Source organism: Lissotriton helveticus, chromosome 7, assembly GCF_964261635.1.
Source record: "Lissotriton helveticus chromosome 7, aLisHel1.1, whole genome shotgun sequence".
Lineage (NCBI taxonomy): Eukaryota > Metazoa > Chordata > Amphibia > Caudata > Salamandridae > Lissotriton > Lissotriton helveticus.
Window position 1 is genome coordinate 1,873,361,921 of NC_136068.1, and position 19,382 is coordinate 1,873,381,302.

Consider the following 19,382-nt stretch of genomic DNA (forward strand, 5'->3'; position numbering starts at 1 on the left):
ATATCTTAGCTTTTGGGTCCGTGCCATCAAATGTTTGAAGAGATTGCTCCAAGAGGCTGAAAATGAGTATGTACGATAAAAATACTACCTGTTTACAATATTGGAATTCTATATCTTAGCTGTACTTGACATAACACTTTTTTAAAAGACTAACTCCCTTTTTGGGTCTCGTCTGAGACAGCACATAGCTGTCTCTTCGAGACATTTAGTAAGTGGCTTTTAAAAGTGCCACCAGAGACTTTTGCTGGCCTACAGCTTACATTCACGAGCTCGAGCACGTGCACAGCTGCCACCGGTGTTTTTATTGCTGTAATCAGGCTCCTCTGCTTGCACCATCCCCCTCCCTTTTCCCCATCTCTCCTGGTCAGCTTCATTTGTGTCTTCTCGCTTTGAGTCATGCTCCTCTGCTCACACTCCCCTCCCTTCTCCCCCTCACTCTTCATCAGTTTCATTTGCGTCTTCTATCATTGTGAATGCTCCTGCTTCCACCAGGCACACGCAAGCCACCAACCATCAGTGCACGCTTCCACCAGGCACACACCCACCACCCGTCAGTGCACGCTTCCACCAGGCACACACACCACCAGCCATCACTGCACGCTTCCACCAGGCACACACCACCAGCCATCAGTGCACGCTTCCACCAGGCACACATACCACCAGCCATCAGTGCATGCTTCTACCAGGCACACACACCACCAGCCATCAGTGCGCGCTTTCACGAGGCCCCCACACTACAAACCGTCACATGCTACCAGCTGATGGTGCACGCTTCCACCAGGCGCACACCCCCAGCGGTCAGTGCACACTTTCACCAGGCACACACACACCACCAGCCGTCAGTGCACGCTTCCACCAGGCACACACACCACCAGCCATCAGTGCGCGCTTCTACCGGACACAAACACCACTAGTCTCCAATGCACACTTCCACCAGAAACACATGCCATCAGTGCATACTTTCACCAGGCACACACACTACCAGCTGTCACACACTACCAGCCATCGGTGCACGCTTCCACCATGCACACAGCACCAGCCGTCAGTGCACACTTTCACCAGGCACACACACACCACCATCTGTCAGTGCATGCTTCCACCTGGCACACACACCACCAGCTGTCAGTGTGCACTTCCACCGGGCACACACACCACCAGCCGGCAGTGCATGCTTTCACCGGGCACACACACCACCAGCCATCAGTGTACGCTTTCACCGGGCACACACACCACCAGCTGTCAGTGCACGCTTCCACCAGGCACACACACCACCTGCCGTCAGTGCATGCTTCCACCGGGCACACACCACCAGCCGTCAGTGCACGCTTCCACCAGGCACACACACCACCAGCTGTCAGTGCACGCTTCCACCAGGCACACACACCACTAGCCGTCAGTGCTCGCTTCCACCGGGCACACACACCACCAGCCATCAGTACATGCTTTCACCGGGCACATACACCACCAGCCATCAGTGCACGCTTCCAGCGGGCACACACACCACCAACCATCAGTGCATGCTTCCACCAGGCAAACTCACCACCAGCTGTCTGTGCACACTTCCACCAGGCACACACATCTCCAGCCATCAGTGCACGCTTTCACCAGGCACACACACTACCAGCCGTCTGTGAATGCTTCCACCAGCCATACAGCACCAGCCGTCAGTACATGCTTTCAGCAGGCACACACACACACACACACACACCACCAGCCGTCGGTGCACGCTTTCACCGGGCACACACACCACCAACCGTCAGTGCACGCTTCAACCCGGCACACACACCACCAGCCGTCAGTGCAAGCTTCCACCAGGCACACACACCACCAGCCATCAGTGCATACTTTCACCAGGCACACACACTACCAGCCGTCACACACTACCAGCCATCGGTGCACGCTTCCACCAAGCACACACCACCAGCTATCAGTGCACGCTTTCACCAGGCACACACACACACCACCAGCCATCAGTGCACGCTTCCACCAGGCACACACACCACCAGCCTTCAGTGCACGCTTTCACCAGGCACACACACCACCAGCCGTCGGTGCACGCTTTCACCAGGCACACACACACACCACCAGCCATCGGTGCACGCTTTCACCGGGCACACACACCACCAGCCGTCAGTGCACGCTTCCACCAGGCTCACACACCACCAGCCGTCAGTGCACGCTTCAATCAGGCACACACCACCAGCCGTCAGTGCACACTTACACCAGGCACACACACTGCCAGCGGTCAGTGCATGCTTCCACGAGGCACACACACCACCAGCCATCAGTGCACGCTTCCACCAGGCACACACACCACCAGCTGTCGGTACACGCTTTCACCGGGCACACACACCACCAGCTATCAGTGCACACTTCCACCAGGCACACACACATCTCCAGCCATCAGTGCACGCTTTCACCAGGCACACACACTACCAGCCGTCTGTGAATGCTTCCACCAGCCATACAGCACCAGCCGTCAGTACATGCTTTCAGCAGGCACACACACACACACACCACCAGCCGTCGGTGCACGCTTTCACCGGGCACACACACCACCAACCGTCAGTGCACACTTCAACCCGGCACACACACCACCAGCCGTCAGTGCAAGCTTCCACCAGGCACACACACCACCAGCCATCAGTGCATACTTTCACCAGGCACACACACTACCAGCCGTCACACACTACCAGCCATCGGTGCACGCTTCCACCAAGCACACACCACCAGCCATCAGTGCACACTTTCACCAGGCACACACACACACCACCAGCCATCAGTGCACGCTTCCACCAGGCACACACACCACCAGCCTTCAGTGCACGCTTTCACCAGGCACACACACCACCAGCCGTCGGTGCACGCTTTCACCAGGCACACACACACACCACCAGCCATCGGTGCACGCTTTCACCGGGCACACACACCACCAGCCGTCAGTGCACGCTTCCACCAGGCTCACACACCACCAGCTGTCGGTACACGCTTTCACCGGGCACACACACCACCAGCTATCAGTGCACACTTCCACCAGGCACACACACACCACCAGCCATCATTGCATGCTTCCTCCAGGCACACACCACCAGCCGTCAGTGCACACTTTCACCGGACACACACACCACCAGCCATCAGTGTACGCTTTCACCGGGCACACACACCACCAGCTGTCAGTGCACGCTTCCACCAGGCACACACACCACCTGCCGTCAGTGCATGCTTCCACCGGGCACACACCACCAGTCGTCAGTGCACGCTTCCACCAGGCACACACACCACCTGCCGTCAGTGCATGCTTCCACCGGGCACACACCACCAGCCGTCTGTGCACACTTTCACCAGGCACACACACTACCAGCCGTCTGTGAACGCTTCCACCAGCCATACACCACCAGCCGTCAGTGCATGCTTTCACCAGGCACACACACACACACACACACCACCAGCCGTCGGTGCACGCTTTCACCGGGCACACACACCACCAACGGTCAGTGCACGCTTCAACCCGGCACACACACCACCAGCCGTCAGTGCAAGCTTCGACCAGGCACACACACCACCAGCCATCAGTGCATACTTTCACCAGGCACACACACTACCAGCCGTCACACACTACCAGCCGTCGGTGCACGCTTCCACCAAGCACACACCACCGGCCATCAGTGCACGCTTTCACCAGGCACACACACACACCACCAGCCATCAGTGCACGCTTCCACCAGGCACACACACCACCAGCCTTTAGTGCACGCTTTCACCAGGCACACACACCACCAGCCGTCGGTGCACGCTTTCACCAGGCACACACACACACACACCACCAGCCATCGGTGCACGCTTTCACCGGGCACACACACCACCAGCCTTCAGTGCACGCTTCCACCAGGCTCATACACCACCAGCTGTCAGTGCACGCTTCAATCAGGCTCACACCACTAGCCGTCAGTGCACACTTCCACCAGGCACACACACTGCCAGCGGTCAGTGCATGCTTCCACCAGGCACACACACCACCAGCCATCAGTGCACGCTTTCACCAGGCACACACACACACCACCAGCCGTCAGTGCACGCTTCCATCAGGCACACACCACCAGCCGTCAGTGTACACTTCCACCAGCCATCAGTGCACACTTCCACCAGGCACATACACTGCCAGCGGTCAGTGCATGCTTCCACCAGGCACACACACCACCAGCCATCAGTGCACGCTTCCACCAGGCACACAAACCACCAGCTGTCGGTACACGCTTTTACCGGGCACACACACCACCAGCTATCAGTGCACGCTTCCACCAGGCACACACACACCACCAGCCATCAGTGCATGCTTCCTCCAGGCACACACCACCAGCCGTCGGTGCACGCTTTCACCAGGCACACACACACACACACCACCAGCCATCGGTGCACGCTTTCACCGGGCACACACACCACCAGCCTTCAGTGCATGCTTCCACCAGGCTCACACACCACCAGCCATCAGTGCACGCTTCAATCAGGCTCACACCACCAGCCGTCAGTGCACACTTCCACCAGGCACACACACTGCCAGCGGTCAGTGCATGCTTCCACCAGGCACACACACCACCAGCCATCAGTGCACGCTTTCACCAGGCACACACACACACCACCAGCCGTCAGTGCACACTTCCATCAGGCACACACCACCAGCCGTCAGTGTAAACTTCCACCAGCCATCAGTGCACACTTCCACCAGGCACATACACTGCCAGCGGTCAGTGCATGCTTCCACCAGGCACACACACCACCAGCCATCAGTGCGCGCTTCCACCAGGCACACAAACCACCAGCTGTCGGTACACGCTTTTACCGGGCACACACACCACCAGCTATCAGTGCACGCTTCCACCAGGCACACACACACCACCAGCCATCAGTGCATGCTTCCTCCAGGCACACACCACCAGCCGTCAGTGCACGCTTCCACCAGGCACACACACAACCAGCCATCAATGCACGCTTCCACCGGGTACACACACCCCCAGCCATCAGTACACGCTTTCACCGGGCATACACACCCCAGCCATCAGTGTACGCTTTCACCAGGCACACACACCACCAGCCATCAGTGCACGCTTACACCAGGCAAACACACCACCAGCCATCAGTGCATGCTTTCACTGGGCACACACACCACCAGCCGTCAGTGCACGCTTCGACCAGGCTCACACACCACCAGCCATCAGTGCACGCTTCCATCAGGCACACACCACCAGTTGTCAGTGCACGCTTCCATCAGGAACACACCACCAGCCGTCAGTGCACACTTCCACCAGGCACACACACCACCAGCGGTCAGTGCATGCTTCCACCAGGCACACACCACCAGCCGCCAATGCACGCTTCCACCGGGTACACACACCCCAAGCCATCAGTACACGCTTTCACCGGGCACACACACCCGCAGCCATCAGTGTACGCTTTCACCAGGCACACACACCACCAGCCATCAGTGCACGCTTACACCAGGCAAACACACCACCAGCCATCAGTGCACGCTTTCACCGGGCACACACACACAGCCGCCCTTCAGTGCACGCTTTCACCAGGCACATACACCACCAGCCATCAGTGCACGCTTTCACCAGGCACACACCCCACCAGCCATATGTACAGCAGGCAGGCTCTTCTCAGAGTTTCTTGGTAAATATGTGTTTGATGCTTGGGAGGGAGTGGGTCTAGTTTCCTTAAACCATGCTGAGTATGCAGGTGCAGTGCATGAACTCCTGTGTGAGTGTGTCATGCTGCCTGGGGCTCACTCACTCCACACTTGTAAATTGCGCCTGCACCAGGATTTTTCTCATTTGCAAAATTTGGCGCATGCGCACAGCTAGGCAGCCCCCACTGCTTCCTACAACCATAATGGAAACAACATTCAGAGCAATGAAAACAAGTTCATTTGATGCAAAGACCTGTTAACAAAAGACATGTCCAGCTAGTGTAGATCTGGCAACTTAAACAAAACAGCAACACAAAACAAACAAGCATTGGCATAGCCAATAGGTCTCGCTTTTTGGACCCTATAAGTATTTAGTTATGCAGCAGAATATCCTTGGTGCAACAACACCAACTGCATGGCTAAACACTTATAAGGTCTCAAATGCGAGACCTATTGGCTATGCCAATGCTTGTTTTTCTTTTGTTATTTTTGTCATCTTTCTTGAGTGCTGTGAACATCTTGTGTAAGGCAGCCTTTTGCTGAAAAAGGTAACCTAGTGTCTGTATATTGTACAACCTCAGGAACCTGGTGTTGCTATATTTTTCTAATGTTTTGTAGAACAGTAACAGATATATAAAAATGCAAACATGTTTCCGAGTGGTGGTGGTATGCCCATTACTTTACGGAAATGTGTCATTACAGCATGCAGTTCACCACCGCACATCAGTCATCAACCTATTTCACATGTTTCAGAATGTCGTCTGACATTTAAGCAGAAATATTCTTATTTCGGGATTAAGCATTGTTTTCTCTTGTCTTTTGGCCTCTTTTGAATCCAAAACTCGACTGGTGGAAATTGTTCACTTGAATTTTTGATGCTGTAATATTTTAATTCTGAGTTCAGCTGCACTGCACACAAAGATGGGCAGATGTTTTATCAAAAAAGTGAGTGTTAAAAGCAGTGTCACACTAATTGTACTAATGACAGAACTCTCACAGAGAAGAGCCACAGTGTGAGCACATTTTAAAGATTCACAATAAATAATCATTAAAAAAACATTTTTAACGTAAAATCCATGAAACAAGAGTTGTATTTATGTAATTTAGCCATTAACTGCGCTTCCATACAGTGTCACATCTTTGTTTTCTCCTTGAAAATGTACTCTTTCACTTCGTGCATGCCTCGTGTGATTCTTTCACTCCGTGCATGCGTATGCATTTTTATTTATTTCAAGTTTCTTTCTTTGTTCTACTCGAGATTTGTGTCCTGTCTGTTCAGTGGAGTAGTGTGGCTCACTAGTTAGAGGCGGCAGACTCGAGAGCAGAGAACGGGCTGGGACCAGGGTTCGATTCCCAACGTGGCAGGGTCTTGGACCAGGATCAGCGGACTCGATAATTCTCGCCTCGGTGCCTACTCTATCCAGGGACCACACTCGGTAACTCTGGGCATTAAGCTTGCCTCATCTCCACAACGGCCCCTCACAAACGTCAGGGATGCCTGGCTTCACCTTGGAGACTCCCAGGAGGAACTATCTCACAGGGAAAGCCAGGACGGGTTCCCCAGCGGTCTATAGCGCTACGAGGCCTGCGGTGCGGGTAGCAGTGCGCTTTACAAGACACACTTTCATTTTCATTTCATTTCATTTCATGTGCAGTATGACTCTTTTAATAAAGACATCTCGGGTAATTTGTTGCTTCCTGTCTCTTCATGTGCAGCATTGACTCCTTCATTAAAGAAACGTGAGCAATTAATAGCCTTAGCTCCGTTTCGGATCCAGTGAAATCGTGTATCCCGCACTCAGCCCGAGCAGCGATCGACTGCTTCAGTCTGATCTTGCCCGGGCTGAGTTCAGGGCCGGACTGTGAACCAAAACCGGCCCTGGCAAAGTGCTCGGCCGGCCCCCCTCTCCCCCTGGGGGAGGGGGGGATGCCACCGAGCTCTTTACCAGGGCCGCTTTTCCGCCGAATTTGTTACAGGGCCGATATTGCAGCAATGCTGCAAAAACGTCCCTGTAACAAAAACGGCCCCCTTGGGCCCAAAAACGGCCCCCACCCTTGCGGCCGACCGGGGGATTGCCCGGTGCCCGCAACGGCCAGTCCGGGCCTGGCTGAGTTTATTCTCCGAAGAAAGCCGAAGTGCAGGGGATACACGATACCAGGGGGAAACCACATATTACACAACACTGGCCCTGATGGCACACTCTGCAGAGCGCTGTTCAGAGATTTCGACCACGAGTGCGGAGACTGCACTTGTAACTTTATTACGCGTAAGTCCCTTGGTGAATTAGGACTAAAATGTTATAAGTTAGTAGTCAATAATAGGAACTATACACCCAGTTGGACAATCTTTTTAAGTTCGATTTTTAGGATACAATATTTAGGTCGGATGAAATTTAGTACTACAATATTCTAACATACACCAATCTTGAGGAGGGCTGACTGTGCATCACCTCCCAGGGTCTGACTGACCTATTGGGCAATCAGGTAGTGACGGATGGGCTGGTCTGACTAATCAGTGTGTGGGTCAGTTTTTTACAAGTTTGGCCGGTTGTTATTGTTGATTTTCCTGATATTGCCACTAAATTGGCTGAAATAGACACAAATGCAGTCTGTGGAAGGGTGGGGCCCCTGCCTAAAAAGGATAAACCCTGGCAAGGAATATATGTTTTTTTGGAAAATAAGGAAGTTTTAGCACCGGGTTATGTGCATTTTACAAAAATGTCTAAATGACGTTGACATGTGACACTATCTAAAAAAATGACATACTGTATTCTTTCTTTATATTGTTTTTATTATTACATTGTGATTTCATGAGTATTTTTTCAAACTACAATTTTGTTTGGTCTTTTCTTCCCTTTTTGTATGATTGGTTGATAATTTGTTATACAAACATTATTAAAGCCAAGCTCTACATAGTACATTGAATTAATTCACATTAATGTACAGAACCACAATTCCATTCATTCAATGCGTTTCGGCATGCGCCTTCGTCAGGAATTCTGGCTTTCTTTCACATTACTGGAAACTATAAATTAAAAAGATGTTTCAATTAATTATTCATGTTGTCTTGCTTCAATAGTCAACGTCAAACAAATCACCTTATTTACATCTATAGACACATTTGTTTAATCTCTTTAAATTTGACTCTTCTCCTGTACCAGTAGATCCAAGTCTCACTACATTACCAGTCATTCCTACTTGGTTCCAAAATCATTACTACACATAACATAATGACATTACTATTTTTTATCTTGCTACAAACAACTATACATTATCTACAATATTTACATATATATACATTTTTGATTCATATTCTCATTTGTATACAATTTGGCTCTACTATGAATTTTCCACTAGGTGTGTCCAGACCTGCAAAGAGTAATGCCATAACCCTACAAGCCAAGTAAAGTTGATGTCCTATTTAAAGTTGGGAATTACGGCTACTCATTCTGATAGACACAAATGCATGCATTCCCAAATACTTTCAAAATTCCCATACAGTCTGTCTTTACAAGTTCAAACTGCCCTGATTTGCAAATGTGGGCCACTTTTGTTTACTATCTAGTTAGGTAGTGATGGCCACTTTTAATTTGGTGTCTGGGCCTATTTTTTGTTTAAGTCCGAACCTGGGTGGAACACGCTCAGTTGGTGCCAAGGCATGTTAATGAGCCGGCCTATCAGCTATGTCAATATGTGCCCCCTGGGGATACAAATGCAAGGGTGCCATTTAGGTCCCGGGCACTGATTGGTTAATCCAGCACAAGGGAGTCTTCATCTCAGCCAGGTTAGGTCTCCCATGTATGATGCAGAGGAGGGTCAACCGACTCACTGATAATAGTGGGGCCGATTCACAGAACTAACTTACGACAAAATCCTAAACTTACTACTTTTGGTATTCACAGAAGGCATTTAGTAGTCTAAAAATTAGGATTTTGTCTTAAGTTAGGATTTTGTCTTAAATTAGGATTTTGTCCTAAATTAGGATGTTGTCTTAAATTAGGATTTTGTCCTAAATTAGGATTTTGTCTTAAATTAGGATTTTATCCTAAATTACGATTTTGTCTTAAATTGGGATTTTGTCTTAAATTAGGATTTTGTCTTAAATTACATTTAAGTCAAACTTAAGTTAAACTTAAGTTTAATTTAAGACTAAATCCTAATTTAAGACAAAATACTAATTTAGGACAAAATCCTATTTTAAGACAAAATCGTAATTTAAGACTACTAAATGCCTTCTGTGAATACCAAAAGTAGAAAGTTTAGGATTTTGTCGTAAGTTAGTTCTGTGAATCGGGCCCATTGAGAGGGATGAGATGTTCCTCGGGTACAGACAACACAAGTGGTGTCACCTGCAGCTTCATGGCACATACAAGGCAATATATTCCTACCTGTTCCAGCATACGACATGCATGCATAAAGACTCACGTAAATATCGGCTGCGGGGGAGTGCAGTTATCAGTCGCGCAGCAGGTTGAACTGATTTTGACAGACATGTTGGGGTCACTCTGACTGGCCACCTGGTTGCACTCACTGGAGGCACCACACGTTCGTGAAAACAAAGTACCCTGTGCAGCACCTAGAGGAGAAATAGTTAGAGCAATAAAGTATGTTTCATAAAGAATTCAGTAAAAGGGAGCTTTAGTGTGACGTAAAATTGTTATCTATCTTTCTCTATATAAGACATATTACAATGCACCAAAGGTGGTTTCCATTAAGATGGCCTGCCCTCAAACCCCGTACTGTTCTATTGTAGTCAGAGTAGTGGCCCCTCTCAGGCTAGACCTTGTCTGTGTTATGACTGCGACTGTGTACATGCGCTAAAAGTCACTGGGAGCTAACACTACTCTATTTCCTTGAAAGAGACCTGACCTGCTCCTCGACTTCTATGAAGTGTCTCCTCCTTGAATCACAGAACGCAGCAAACTCTAAAGGGATGAGGCAATAACTTGTGGCTATTGACAGCATGGGTACCATTCACAGGCCAAGGTATTGGGTATGTAGACAGTATCGGCACCAGGCACAAGCCACGGTCTTGGGGCTATTGACAGCATGGGCCCCAGGCAAAGGCCAAGGTCTTGAGGCTTTGGCAGCTTGGGTACCAGGCACCAGCCAAGGTCTTGGGGCTATTGACAGTATGGATACCAGGCCCAGGCCAAGGCTTTGGGACTATTGACATCATGGGTACCAGGTTCAGTCAAGGTCTTGGGGCTATTGACAGCATAGGTACCAGGCAAAGGCCAAGGTCTTGCAGCTATTAACAGTATGGGTACCAGGCACAGGCCAAGGTCCTGAGGCTATTGACAGTATGGACACCAGGCACAGGTCAAGGGCTTGAGGCTTTTGACAGTATGGGCACCAGGCACAGGCCAAAGGATTGGGGCCATTGACAGCATGGGTACCACACACAGGCCAAGGTTTTGGGGCTATTGACAGTATGGGCACCAGGCACAGGCCAAGGGCTTGGGGCTATTGACAGCACGGGTACCACACACAGGCCAAGGTCTTGGGGCTATAGACAGTATGGGCACCAGGCACAGGCCAAGGTCTTGGGGATATTGACAGGCTGGGTACCAGGCACAGGCCAAGGTCTTGAGACAAGGCCTGTGCCTATTAATCATGAATGTATTAGAGGAAGGACATAGGCTACCACACCACAGCCCCCATCTTCAAAGGTCATATGATATCTGATCACATCATCCCGATCCTGATGGAACACCAGTGGCCACTCTTTCCGAATAACACCATTTAGAAAACCAGCTGTATCATCAACAAAGCCATCAGGGCTAGGACTCTTGTCTATGAATCAACGCCCGACCTGACCCTAATAGAGCTGAACAGCAGAATTGATAAGATGCACTTTGCAGCTTTGGCTCTGAAGCCAAATCTGGACACCCTGGATGGAGATAGAAGAGGGGACAGAGGAACAGGCATTTACTCCAGTCGACCAATGCGAGGCAGAAGGGCGCAACAGAACGATGGATCCTGCTGCAACCGAGCCATCCGGTATCACCCAGTAGTCCTTCCTAGAGTCTTGTGGCGCAGAAGAGGAGCACTTTCTGTTTCAGAATGGTGCCAGATTCACTTTAGGAGGGTTCAAGGAAGGAGGTCTGCTTGCTGTCAATCTATAATCTCCCTAGCTGTCCCTGAGTGCATTTTATTTTTATTCAGTCCGACTCTACTTAATTCACTCTTTCTAACTACTTCCCAAGAATCAAGATTATCAAAATTCACTGGTTGTTTCTTTTATGTGACCTAGAAGTCCCCTTTTTAAGGTGATATAGAATCAGCTTCTCAGATAATGATGGGACGATTTTCTGAGCAAATTCCTCTAAGAACCTGAGCTACAGAATTATCCCCTTTCAGGAACCACATAATCAGCTTTAGAGCCCTACAAACTAATCCCTTAACTATGTCTGTGATCTCCTAACTTTATAACATGGGCACCTGTGGCTTGGTCCTCCTCCGAAGGGTCAAATGTGCTCTACCTGAAGATTAAAGCAACTGTTCCTGTTAGATCACACTTATCTCACTAAAACCTAGCAGCACTTTTATGTTAGATGTCTGCAGACCCATGCCTCTTTTAAAGTATTGCCCTCCAGTGCCAACATATAGAGCGCTTTGAGGATATTTGGGAGGGGCATCCTGAAAGTAGGAAAGGAAGAAAGCTTGTAGGGTCTGGCCTCCATGCTGAGAGGTGCAGGGGCTTGTGCAATGCCATTTCATCTTTGAAAGATCCTTCTTAAAGAGTTTCGAGGGACTGCAATCAAAGTGAAGTGACTCCTTAGAGAGGGGGGATGTTTACTAGCCTAGCAGCTTACTCTTTGGGCACCTTTGACTTTAACTTACCAGCTATGATGGTCTCGGTGAGTTTAGACATGCATTGATCACCTGCAGAGGGGCAGGGCACTGAAGGGCCTGAACAAGAAGAACTGGTGCTGATGCACTGAGAACAGGACAAGGCATTTCCTAGAAAAACAAGGAAAACTATGAACATTTCCTATGTTCCGTGATAGGATAAGGTCTCACAATCTTTCTGTCTTTATCTTATGTTCTGATCATATATTTCACGTTCTGAAGTTGCCACCAGGGCTGTTGAATGGTGGGCAGCACCTCTGACATTGTCTGATAGTGTAAGTATTGGTGGTGATATTGGACAGAATTATTAAGCAAAACAAGCAGCCTGGAGGACAGGGAAAGTTTGGCATGTGATTTTAACGGTCCAGACTATTTGTTCATAGGATGGATTCAATATTATACTCGCAGTGCAATATAGTATCCCTGAACAGAAGGGTGGAGGACACAAAAGTATGTCTCAAAGGCTTCCTTCCGCCCAATGCTTTCCTTCTACAACCACCGTAAAAGGATCCAACCACCTTTCAAGGACACAACTAAGAAACAAATTGAGGAAAACACATCACATCTTCCACATATAGAAACTGTCATACAGCCACCCCTATGGAACAATCCATTTTTTAAAAACATTTTTTATTAGTTTCATATCAGCCAGTTACAAAATACAATGTCATCCACAATCTTCACGCATCAAATCTTCCTGTAATCTCTCCCCAGCACATCACAGTTGAGCCGTCAAGTGATATGCATGAGTTCTTCATAATAAATACCTGGTGATGCTCATATTACCATATAACTTTTCTCATGATGTGTGTCTTAACCACCCTACTTATACTACTCCCAACCCCAACCCCGGGCCCACCCTAGCCCTCCCCACCGGTGTGTGTTACATTAAGCACTTAATTCAAATCCAGCGTTTCCCACAATGTACCTGTAAGGGGACTTTCTCATACATAATAGTCTCTACCTATTCTTTGTCTGCCTATGAAACAATGGTGGAGGTGGTCTTCTCTTCTTGTCCACAGATCTTTCCAGAAAAAAATAATTCTGTATCCAAAAAATGGCATTACAACTTCAGAAAACTGGTGCTCACTCACCAAATACCCATCTTGGCAACCACATGCTTTGTTATGATGGCCAAGTAATGTAAGCTTTTTGAACAATCTCTAACACTAAGTAAAGCCGTGGCCTGTGTGAGGGTACCATCCCGGAAATAGTGATTGACAGCACGGCAGAACATCTACATAAAGTCGACATTTACTTAGCCATCAATACAAGACAGTGGTTGACAAAGTTCCAACTTGCTGAACCACGTGAGCTACCTGAGAGTCTTCCAGGACCCCTCAACTCCCCTCCTAAACATTTGTTGTGTCCCTCCTTACATCATCTTAGCCCCCATGTTGGTCTGTGCTTCTCAATGATACCTCTTGATTCCACAAACCAGAGACTTCAACAACACTAGAGAGAGTGCCTAAGTATATCAAAATCAACACATTTACAGCTCAGTATTAACCCCCTTCTTCTCAAAACTCACCTCTCATGAAATAAAAAGCACAATTATTTGTGCTTTCATTCACTATGAATTCTCAATTGGTCCAAAACTATAGACAATTATAAGTGTTGGGGCTACGCTAAATATTTAGTTTCAGGTTAATTTGCATGTCTCACAAGATCTTTTTGTAAGATTTGAATTATTTGGAGGGTGGTGCATATCAAATTCAGTGCATCGTGAGTGGACTCAAACTTATCTTGCTGATACACTTGGTTTATCAGGGGGCTAAAACCATTCTCACACATTCCAAGGGGTCTGGGTCATTTCCTTTGTGGATTGTTCTAGGCCTCAGGGGGAAGGTAAAGAAGTCACACACTTGGATATTTGTTAGGCTGAACCGATAGTTCAGAAATATTTTTCATACACAAAAAGCTCAAATTTCAATTGTTGTATTTCTTTTGCTATGCTAGTTGAAAATGTTGCATTTAGTAATCCAATTAAATGTTTTGTTAATTTTTGAAACTCAAAAGGAGGTCCACTTAAAAATTTCAAAAAAATCACAAGATAAGATAGCATTTTATATTATACAACATAAACCTTTACCATAAAATGTTGTTGGTATAAATGACAAAGGACGAATACTACATTTTAGAGGGATACAAATTCAATAATAATACATGAATATACAGTTTTGTACAGATAAAGTCACAATCATAAGAACTTAAGAAGATATAAATTGAAGGAGAGGAAATAAAGAGCATATATAGTTATAAAAGACACTTCCTTTGACATAGCAGCAATAATTGAGTGCAACATTTAGCAAATAGTTTAAAACTACTAAACAAGCAACATTAAACAAGAAGAGGACAGGTATCACAATGGAATCGGATTTTAAAATACAGCTAAAATTCCATTACAGCAGAAAATAAATAGAATTAATGATGTATACAGTTTAATAGAAATAAAAGAAGTCTGACAGAGATCAAATTAGTCAAGCCAGCAAATAAAAAAACTTTATTCAATCAATCTGCAACAGCTGAGTGCAAAGATCTATAAATGATTTAGGGATACTAAAATGTAGTATAATTAAATGTACAGTACTATAATGATGCTGATGCTCCGACTTTACTTACATTCTTAAGGTAAAATCACAAACAAACACCAACAGATTTAAAAACACCTTCAAAAGCTTGAAGATTTTTAAACAAACTAATTCATTCTTTGGGAAAAGGAGACACTCACAAGCTGTAGCTGCAGTCTTGATATTATTCTGTATAAACAGAGGACGTAACAGACATAGGCGATGAGGTAGTAGGGCTGCACAAACAAACAGATCTCTTAGGTAACTGATAGCGCAGATAGTGCCTTTCAGGAACGCTTTGAGTCAATGGGCGAAAGAGAGAGTACTAGCTACTCTTGTGTACGAAAGAGATTGATTGCTGAAGTGAAGTCTCGTGCAAACAAGCATTTGTCAGTCCTTGCACCAAACATATCTCAAATTAGGAAGTCCCCTATTGTATTCGAGTCACTATTCTTTTGCACATATCCCCACCGGATTACTCTAGCTAAGCCTTATACAAAGGAACTTATCAAACCAAATTCCAGATAAATGGCTGGAGTCAGACCAGAGTACTAAAGTTGTTTAGTTGACATAAACACAGGCCCTCTATTTTATCAAGGAAGCTCCATTATTCTATATGAATGGATTCAATAGCATACAGGAGTGTTGGCGGGACCTTTGCTTTGAAGAGAGATAACATATGCAAAAAGTGCCTATAAAATCTGCATGAATCATTAGTATGTGACGTTGCTTTACTAGAGCATTGAACAATGTGGGATTTGTTTTTAGTGAGGCCATCTATCATTTTACCCAAATAAAGATAGGTCTCAACAGACTCAAGTTTCTCCGAGTCTATGCTCCAGATACAGTGTCAGGCTTTCCTATTCATTCTGTTTTTTTTTAGAATCAAACATTACTTTTTGAGATGTTTTTCTTCAAGTATTGAGATTTCATATATTTGTAGATCCTTCAGTTTCTTACTCAACCCTATGGGAGTCAGATCCATAATTATAATAACTTCCATGGCCTGCACCCACCAGAGCGCGCCCTCCCAGGTACACAATAGCGTGCCTCCTCAATTACAGGTATAGAGACACTCCACTTAGACAGACGCAAGAGAAAGGTCCCCTCTGCCACCAGGGTGCTACCATCTCTATCTTCCCCGGAGGCAAGGATGAAATACAACAACGTCAAAAATACACTATGTGGAATGGACATCAAATACGCAATGCTCTACCCGGAACGCCTGCGTGTGGAACATAAAGGCCGCTCCAAAATTCTGGACACAGGCAGATGCTGAGGCCTTCTGTACTGTATCGCCCTCCACAGTTAATCACCACCTGGCTCCACAGATCCAGATAGTGCACAGTGCTCACCTCCTACCACACAGGATGTCGCAACATGAGGTGGAATCCCGCTCATGTGCCATCCCACATCGGCCCAGGCCACGACGTTCACTCATGAGGCTCGGGACTAGGGACTCCAATCAGGGTGCACATTCCAGCCATCATTGATGCAGCCGGACCATACACTGTCATTTATCCTGTACTTTACGAGCTGCCCTGACCAAGTTGCCAGAATGCCCCTTTGGCGGATGCCAATTGTTCAATTTTGGGAACATGTTTGTTTCTGTTTCTGTGTTATGTTAGAATGTATGGGATTCACTGGAATCAGTTATTACCCAGTGTGGGAGGAGGAGGTGGAGGTATTTGGAAATTGTTCTTTTTGTTATTGAAATTTCGATCAGTACTTCCTTGATAATGTTGTCCATGCTTCTAATCACACCGCCAGCACAGTACCTACCTTAGGTCACACAACACTCGAAGCTGCAAACCACCCATGACATGGCGAACACAACAGACTTATACCCCATGTCTTGGAACATCCATGGCATTAACAACCCGCAGAAAGGTAAACAAGTGCTTGCCTACTTAAACAGCAAAAGACACACAATTGATGGGCAGAATGCAGAACAAATCAAAAAATTCACCCCCAGTCAAGAGATCTTGGTTAAATTCATCATTCTTTTGCTCACCATGCCACCCCAGTTTAGACCAGGCCATATGAAATGAAAATGAAATGAAATTTGGGTTTTCTATAGCGCATGGCTGCCCGTGAGCGTCCCAGCGCTGAAGATTGCAGAACCTCTGGGGGGGAAGGCCGGTGGTAGGGAAGAAAGTTATGAAGGAAACAGATGCGTTTTAAGAAGCTTCCTGAATTTCATGAGATTAGTTTCAGAACGAAGATAAGATGGCAGAGCATTCCAGATGGTAGCCGCTGTGACCGAGAAGCGGCGTCCTCCCGTTCTGGCTTTTTTGATTCTGTGGACCGTGGCCAAATGGTGTTGGGCTGAGCGTAGGGGCCTGTTGGGTGTATATGGGAAGATCATTGCTTTCAGCATTGAAGGCCCTTGGTTTTGCATAGCTTTGTGAGTGGTACACAGGGCCTTAAACTTGACCCTTTCGCGGATCGGCAGCCAATGTAGTGCCTTGAGGGCAGGTTTGGCTGAAGCTCTACGGGAGGTCCCCGTGAGGATCCTGGCCGCAGCATTCTGTGTTCTTTGAAGGATGTTAATCGTAGATTATGGGGCCGCCAAAAAGAGGGCATTGCAATAGTCCAGTCTTGATAGGACTAGACCTTGTATTAGCAATTTCTGTGAGGGACCTGGAAGTAATGGGAGGATCTTTCTGGTGGAACGCAGTAACCCCACACATGTGCCAGCTGTTTTTTTTGCTTGCGTTTTCAGGGATAGGTCATATTCAAGCCAGAAACCCAGACTTTTTAATTCAGTCTTGGGTTGTGGGATAGGGCCCAAACAGGCTGGCCACATGGCAGAGGGAAGGGATGAAATTTTGTTTCCCAGCAGCATGAGCTCAGTTTTCGAGCCGTTGAGTTTGAGCCTTGAGGTGGTCATCCAAGCGTGAATTCCTTCTAGACAGTCATGTAAATTTTTGAGCTTATCCTCTTCAAGTGAGAATGATACGATCATTTGGGTGTCGTCAGCATATGTGACGGCTTTTATCCCAAAAGGGGAGACCACATCTTCCAGGGGGGCCATGTATGTGTTGAAAAGTGTAGGGCTCAGTGAAGAGCCCTGGGGTACCCCACACTGGAGAGGGAGAGTGTCGGATCGCACATTCCCTTCGCAGACCTGGAATGTTCTGTCTTGTAAGAACGATGAAAGCCAGTTAAGGGCTGTGCCCCTCACTCCTAGACTGGAGAGGCGCTTGATCAGAGTTTTGTGATCAACCGTGTCAAATGCAGCGCTTAGATCCAGGAGGATCAGTAACACTGATCCCCCTGAATCCAAGATGCATCTGGCCTCCTCAACCACTTTAAGAAGGGCTGTCTCGGTTCCTTGACCAGGACGGAAGCCTGTCTGTGTGGGTCGGAGAAGGTTGTTGGTTTCAAGAAAGGCAGACAGTTGTTGGTTGACTACCTTCTCCGCAATCTTACTTAAGCCTGGTAGGAGGGAAATTGGGCGGAGGTTAGTGAGGTCTGCAGGGTCCATACCTGGTTTTTTTTGTAAAGCCTTTACAATGGCATGTTTCCATTTTGGGGGGACTATTCCTTGGTTAAGGGAGGCATTGATAAGGTTGGTAGCCAGATGCGAGATTGTAGGTCCGACTTGTTTAAGAATGCGAATGGGAGCTGGGTCGTTGGGGGAGCCACTTTTCAGGTTGGAAAGAGCTTTCAAAAAGTCGTCATTAGACAGTTGGGTGAAGCTGTCTAGAATTGGGCTAGTGATGAGAACTGGTGGAACGGCTTGGGGGGTGTGATCAATTAAAGGAGGAAGTGACTGTAGGATATTGGTAATTTTGTTTTGAAAAAAACAAGCTACTAGATTGCATCTGGCAACTGTGGGTTGTTGATTTGAGGGGGGATTGGGTATTTTGAGGAGGTCTTTAACTATTTTATAAGTCTCGCGAGACGAGCTGGAGGCAGCTCTGATTTTTTTCTCAAAGAAAGAGGTTTGTGCTGCTTTTCGCGCAGCTTTGTATGTCCTCATTGCTAATTTATATTCTGCCTTGATGGTAGGGTCCCATTTTTTTCTCCATTTGCGTTCGTGAGTTTTGCAAATTCGCCTTAGGTTCTTGAGTTCCTGTGTGTACCAAGGTGATTTGAAGGTGGTACTTTTGTTCTTAAGGTCTGTCTTGGGGGCTACTATGTCCAGGGAGGAAGTGAGCCAATTGGTAAAGTTGTCGTTGGCTCTCACTGGGTCAGGGTCTGGTAAAGGAGTGGAGCGTATTAACTCCTGAGTCCAGCTTTCAAAGGGTATTCTGGACCATAGT

The 19,382-nt window shown here is 47.5% G+C and overlaps 1 protein-coding gene across 1 annotated transcript in view; it reads right to left on the reverse strand.

The window, feature by feature from the left end:
* Window positions 1–8,456: 8,456 nt before the first annotated feature.
* Window positions 8,457–19,382, reverse strand: part of LOC144770849 (uncharacterized) — a 143,827-nt gene continuing 132,901 nt past the window's right edge. The window contains exons 2-4 of the mRNA XM_078655629.1: window positions 12,533–12,652; window positions 10,112–10,262; window positions 8,457–8,711 (exon numbers count right to left, since the gene is read on the reverse strand). Of these exons, the coding sequence (XP_078511755.1) occupies window positions 8,702–8,711; window positions 10,112–10,262; window positions 12,533–12,652 (281 nt within the window). The 3' untranslated portion in view covers window positions 8,457–8,701. The remainder of the gene's footprint in view (window positions 8,712–10,111; window positions 10,263–12,532; window positions 12,653–19,382) is intronic.